The 6,809-nt window shown below is 43.1% G+C and overlaps 2 protein-coding genes across 2 annotated transcripts; one reads left to right on the top strand and one right to left on the bottom strand.

The window, feature by feature from the left end:
• Window positions 1-624: 624 nt before the first annotated feature.
• Window positions 625-1,371, top strand: LOC308268584 (vomeronasal type-1 receptor 4-like; the record flags this gene model as incomplete). The annotated part of the gene is made up of 1 exon (XM_080703703.1): window positions 625-1,371. The coding sequence occupies one exon, from the start codon at window positions 625-627 to the stop codon at window positions 1,369-1,371; it is 747 nt and encodes a 248-aa protein (XP_080559829.1).
• A 3,890-nt stretch (window positions 1,372-5,261) lies between these two features.
• LOC308268583 (small COPII coat GTPase SAR1A-like) lies at window positions 5,262-5,756 on the bottom strand (the record flags this gene model as incomplete). The annotated part of the gene is made up of 1 exon (XM_080703702.1): window positions 5,262-5,756. The coding sequence occupies one exon, from the start codon at window positions 5,754-5,756 to the stop codon at window positions 5,262-5,264; it is 495 nt and encodes a 164-aa protein (XP_080559828.1).
• Window positions 5,757-6,809: the final 1,053 nt, after the last annotated feature.

Genomic DNA, 6,809 nt, shown 5'->3' with positions numbered 1-6,809 from the left:
AAACTTTATCCTATGATTCCATAAGAATGAGTTTTGGTGCCAGGCATGGTGGTGCACGCTTGTAATCCTAGTACTTGGGAGGCTGAGATGGGAGGACCGCACAGGTTCAAAGCCAGTCTCAGCAACTTAGCGAGGCTCCCAGCAACTTAGTGAGACCCTGTTTTCCAGTAAAATATAAAATAGGTGTGGCCGGGTGTGGTGGTGCACGCTTGTAATCCCCGCGCTTGGGAAGTGGAGACAGGAGGATCGCGCAGGTTCGAAGCCAGCCTCGCTGGCTTAAGAGACCCTATTTCCAAATAAAAAACATAAAAATAGGTCTGGGAGTATAGCCCGGAGGTAGAAGGGTTTTTAGGAACCCCAGTATCACCAAAAAAAACACACCCAACAACATAAAATAGGTCTGGGAGTGTAGCTTAAAGGTAGAAACCCCTGGGTTCCATCCTCAGCCACACACACACACACAAAAAAAAATTAAAAATGAGTTTTGGTGATTTTATCCTTAAGCTACTTTTCCTGGCCCAAACTGGGATTGGGGTGCTGGGGAATGCCTTTCTTCTCTCAGCCTATGGTCCCACATCCTGTACGGGCCACTCACTGAGGCCCATCCACCTGATTCTCACCAACATGGCAGTGGCCAACTTCTTAGTTCTTCTCATCAAGGGAATTCCCCAGATGATACTAATCTGGAGAGCGACACCCATCCTGGGAAACACTGGGTGTAAGCTTACCTTTTATATCCACAGAGTAGCCCGGGGACTTTCTCTCTGTACCACTTGCCTCTTGAGCAATTTTCAGGCAATCACCATCAGCCCCAGAACTGGCAGGTGGATGGGATTCAAAGACCATACTTGCAAGAACATCGGTTTCTTCTGTGTTCTCTGTTGGGTCTCCAACTTGCTGCTAAACTGTTTTATTCCCATAAAAATGGAGGGCCTTCAGCATATCCACAATTCTACCAAGATTCGGGACTATGGGCTGTGCTCTTCCAAAAGTCCTGAAGCATCTGATGCCACATACACAATTCTGTTGACTTTCCCAGATGTTGTGTTCCTGACACTCATGGCTGGAGCCAGCATCTACATGGTTCTTCTCCTACACAGGCACCACCAGAGAGTGCAGCACGTCCGCACATGCCAAAGCCCCCAGAGAGTCTCCCCCGAGGCCAAAGCCACTCAAACCATTCTGCTTTTAGCAGGCACTTTCATTTTGTTTTATTTCATCAATTCTATCCTTACACTTTTTAATACTAGTTATTACACACCTGGCCTCTGGATGCAGCATGCTACCACTTTTCTAACCGCCTGTTATCCTGCCCTCAGTCCCCTGATACTGATGCTTCAAGGTCCCCAAGCACCAACTTTCTGCTCTTAAGGAATTAAAAAGAACCCTGAAATTGTTGGTAGTCCCATTCACAACAGCTATTCCTTTATTCAAGTAGGAATGCGTGAATGTATAGGACATGAAAGATAGAACCTCCAAATACTGATGATGAAAAAAAAATTGTATGAGTCGGACACGGTGGCCTGTAATCCCCAACTACTTGAGAAGCTGAAGCAGGAGGATCTCAAGTTGGAGGCCACCCTGTGCAACTTAGAGAGATCCTGTCTCAAAATTAAAAGGGCTGGTGGCGTGACGGAGGACATGGACAAAGGCTGAGGAACGAAAGGTTCTGAAAGAGTTAAAGGCGATTCTACGAAAGTTCAGACCCTCCAAAACTCAGGGTTTGACTCCTGTCCTTTCCGGAATTTGCCCTCTAAGGCCCACCTGTAAGCAGGGGGCTGATCTTAATCACAAGACCTATAATGTCACAGGTCTTCCTTTTGTCTTGCTTATGATTAGTGATTTACATGTCCTTCACTTAATACCCCACTATTGTACTTTGGTATTTACTCTTTTCTACTAGGATCTGATGATTAACCTAACTGGAGAAGGGTATAAAGATCTTGGTTATAGAGAATAAACTTTGTCAGTTGCTCATCAGGCAATTGTCTGTGTTTTCATTTCAGGGCAGCTGCTCATCAGGCAGCTGTTCGGTGTTTCCCTTTTCCTTTTTGGGAGGCGGAGACAGGAGGATTGTGCAGATTAGAAGCCAGCGCGCTGGCTTAGGAGACCCTGTTTCCAAAAATAAAAAAGTTTAAAATAGGTCTGGGAGTGTAGCCCGGAGGTAGAAGGGCTTCCAGGAACCCCAGTATCACCACAAAAAAAAAAAAAAAAAAAATTAGTTTCACATATGGCACTCTTAGAAAATAGAAGGCTATAAAAATAATGTTTTGGCCTCATAGGAATGCTGCTGCTTTCATACTGGATATTTATGGATATCAGTGATGCTGCCTCCAAATGGAGAGTTCTACGGAAAGTTCTTGGGTTGGTGTTTTCCACAGCTTATTTCTGGAATGGAGAAAGGCAATTTTATACCAAGGTGGAAAAAAGAAAAACCTGGGAAAGCCACAAATGTTAACCTATACTTTAAACACCAATAAAATAGATAACCAATAAGAAAACAAGATGTAAGAAAAAGAAAGAGCTCATGAACAAGAGAGAACCCGAATTCTTTTCTTTTATATTTTCTTTTATTTTTACGTGGATTGCCAAGACTTTGCTGCCCAAACCATCTCGGCATCTACATGTGTGAGAATCCATGTAGTCATTGGCGATTAGCCCCGAGAGAGGGCATCGTCTCTGGCCAAAAAACTCCTCCACTCTTAGATATTCTTTCATAACTATTATTCTTTCAGTAATGATTCTTTTAACTTTCCACATGAAATTGCTCCGGTGGAAAAAAGATTAGGACTGTGAGAAATTGAATTCATGTAAAATAACCTTTCCAGTAAACTTTCAGCCTTGCTCAAATGGTAATTAGATGAGCCTTGTTCAAATGATAATTAGAAGCCGCATTCCAGTCCACCTTTGACCTAGTGATGCCTGGAGTTACAGCGACACCACCTGGTTAAAAATAGCTATGTCAAAACAAAGGACAGATAAAATAGATGTGTAAAGATGAAAGAAAGAAAGAAAATATGGTGAGAATAAGAAAGTACTTTGTATGAAGAAGAGCTTATCCTAAGATTGGCCCGAATGGGAAAGAGAGAATTAGGATAATCAGAAAAGAAAAGAAAGTTGCAGAGGGTTAGTGATAGGAATATGGATTATTAAAAGAGGGAAAATGCTCAGCTGCTAGAGAAATATATCTGACAACTAAATCTAAAGACCTCATGTTATTTCTTGGTGCCTACCTGCTAAACTGTGTCATGAGTTTGTTTTAAGTTTTCAGACAGCGGATAGCATTGCAGACAAAATCCAGCAGATATTCATCGAAATTCCCTAAATCAGCATAAAGGAACACGGACTTTCCTTAAGATAACTATATGAAAGCTGGAATCTCGGACTTCGTCCCCCATTATATATAAAGAAGAACATTGGACTAAGCCCTAGGAATGAGAGCTCTGAAAGGGTTAAAGAAAACCCTTAAAAAACAAACTGGACTTTTCAAGTGATCTTGGATGTGACTTTTAGCCAGATAGAAGCCTCTGCAGCTGCAAGGCCAAAGGGGGCTGGTCTCCCGAGCACAAGACCCACCTGAGATTATGGGACTGATTTCAATCACAAAGACCTGGGATATCCCAGGCCTTACTTTTGTCTTGTTCAGGGTTGGTAATTTGCATGTGTATATCTCCTTTTTACCTTGGGTGTTTTGCACTTTCTTTTACTAGAAATTCACTGGGAGAGGGGAATATATAAAAAATCTTGTGTCAAAAATAAAGTGTTCGATTGCACAAGAAGCATCGATCCATGTCAGGTTCTTTCTAAAGCGCCGATCATAGGATTATTTTCCTAGGAAAGAACCGCTACAGATAAGAATCTGTGGTAGAATCACTCTATCCTTCCCCACCTTTACTGAGACCCTGGACCGTGAGCAAACTCGCGCCCCACTGGACTAGCTGGCCTTGGCTTTCAACAGTGGATCATATTGAAAATGGCATACATTCACACAGTGCTTGGTGCCCTATCCCCCCATTTCCCCTTTCCTCCCTTCCACCAATGAGTGTCCAGGTTGACCATGCTACATTCACACTTAAACGCATATCGAATGTAGCTCTCCATTAATCAACCTCAGCCTTCTTCCTTTCCTACCCCTCCTTTCTAGCTTTGCTGAGGTTTCCCCTCCATTATCTGGAGTCCCTGTGGTATCCCTAATGCTCCCAAGTTTGGGCATATTAGAGAAAATATATGTCCCTTGAGAGAACCCAGATTCTACAAGTAGAAAATTTAAAATCCAGAGAAAGTCTTTCCTAGATTTATATGAGCAAGAGCAGATGTGTAAGTCCTCATCTCACAGAACTAAAAAGCCCATAAGCAGCCGGGTGTGGTGGCGCACGCTTGTAATCCCCGCGCTTGGGAGGCGGAGACAGGAGGATCGCGCAGGTTCGAAGCCAGCCTCGCTGGCTTAAGAGAGCCTGTTTCCAAATAGAAATATAAAATAGGTCTGGGAGTGTAGCCCGGAGGTAGAAGGGTTTCCAGGAACCCCAGTATAACAACAACAGAAAGAAAGAAAGAAAGAAAGAAAGAAAGAAAGAAAGAAAGAAAGAAAGAAAGAGAGAGAAAGAAAGAAGAAAGAGAAAGCCCATAAGCTTTGAACTTTGTCCTGTGTCCTTTGATTCAGAGCATTTCCCCCCTTGGATCTGTACAGAAGTAAATGAAGCACACCCGTAGTGTTTAACTGCATGAGAGATGTTCTCAACTCTTTCATGAAGCAAAAATCATCTTTTTTTTTTTTCTTTTGGTGGTTCTGGGGATGGAACCCAGGGGCCTTCTACCTCCGGGCTACACTCCGGGCTACACTCCCTTCTACCTCCGGGCTACTTCTATATTTATAAAATATAAAATATTTTGGAAACAGGGTCTCTTAAGCCAACTGAGGCTGGCTTCGAACCTGCACGATCCTCCTCTCTCAGCCTCCCAAACGCGGGGATTACAAGCGTGCGCCACCACGCCTGGCTAAAAATCATCTTTTGTAACTGAAAAATGTGCTATAGAGGGAAATAAAATTTTACAACAATATAAAAACAAAGATGGGGTGTAATTTGTAATGCTATACGTAAAAATAATATAATAATGATAACCCACTCTATAACTCCTCCACAGTGAACTATCTGCTACCACTTCATAATGAGGAAGCACCCCAGCTTACCACAGTGGAAACCTGCCACTACTGCAAGTCCTGCCCCTTTTCTGGTTCTCCATGCATAAGCTGATGCCCCCTCCTACAAGGCAGTTACAGAGGCAGGGGAGCTTCTATCACCACCCTGCCGGGGTGTCCACCCCACAATTCCCTTTCCTGTGGTTTGTCCAAAAAGCCCAAATAGCTCACTGATTATATCTGTTCTGTCAATTTTGTTTCCCAAGATAAGGATTGGCACACTGGATATCGTTTCATCAGTCATGAGAGCATTAAGCTCAACCTTGGACTCCATGAGGCTAGAATGATCTGCCCAGTCCACCAGAAAGAAAATTTCATTAATTGTTGGAAAATTTTTCCAAACCCAATGAGCTTGATCATGTCCGCCAAGATCAAAAGTCGTAAAGGTCACTTCAGCAGCTGTCAGCTCTTCTGATGTTGGGTGCAGGGTTGGAACATGCTGGCCCAATCTGTCATCTTTGAGCACGTGAAGAAGAGTGCTTTTACCCATGTTTTCCAAACCCAAGAATACAAGTTTTCCAGATTTTTTGTAGGAACTGGAACACACTGCTGAAGCCATTGTAGACCCACTCAAAGATGAATGGCATTATTATCACTCAGGCCTGAGGGATCCTTTGGCGATGGCAGGAGGCTTGGACCCTCCTTCTGAGCAGACAGACCAGCAGCACCCGGGACTGCCAGCTACTAGCCAGATCTTGTCCAGTGGATTTTGACAAATGAAGTCCAAAGATTAATGAAGGATATAAAAATATTAAAGTTTCTTTTAAGTCAAGAAAAGATAGAAGACAAAAATATCTCCCCCAACACGTATGGGGGTTAGGGAGCCTGAAAGAGAAAAAACCCAAAGTCTTTGGAGATGAGCTTTTAAATCTTTTTTTTTTTTTTTTTTTGGTCGTACTGGGGATCCTAGAAGCCCTTCTACCTCTGGGCTACACTCCCAGACCTATTTTATACTTTTTTTGTTTTTGGAAACAGGGTCTCTTAAACCAGCGTAACTGGCTTTGAACCTGCGTGATCCTCCTGTCTCTGCCTCCCAAGTGCGGGGATTATAAGCGTGCGCCACCATGCCCAGCATAGAGCTTTTAAATCTTACTGAGGTTCCTCATCTGCTCTTTTATGATTGGTAAGTATTTGGTTTGGGGTAACCAATAAGATATAGTATTGCATGTCTTTTGCCCAATTTTAATCCTTAACTTTAATTGATATTTTATGGGCTGGTGGGCTCTGATTTCCTGGCTCCTACAGATCTCTCAACTCCCTCCACCTCACAAAAGGTGATACAAATGGCCTTTTAAAATCTCTTCTCGATTGGATCCATATTTTGCCTATTATGAATTGTGCTGCTATGAACATAGGTATGCATATGTTGCTGTAGTTCTCTGAATTCAACCCCTTTGGAAAGATACCCAGGAGTGGTAGAGCTGGATCATATGGTGGATCTATTCCCACCTTTCTCAGGAATCTCCACACAGATCTCTATAGTGGCTGAACTAGTTTGCATTCCCACCAACAGTGTAAAAGAGTTCCTCTGTCCCCACATCCTCGCCAGCATTTGTTGTTATTTGATTTCTTTATGCTTGCCACTCTGACTGGGGTTAGATGGAATCTCAGT

The sequence above is a fragment of the Muscardinus avellanarius genome, assembly GCF_963383645.1.
Source record: "Muscardinus avellanarius genome assembly, chromosome: 10".
NCBI classification, from domain to species: Eukaryota; Metazoa; Chordata; class Mammalia; order Rodentia; family Gliridae; genus Muscardinus; species Muscardinus avellanarius.
This window is presented reverse-complemented; position numbering and strand designations above follow the sequence as displayed.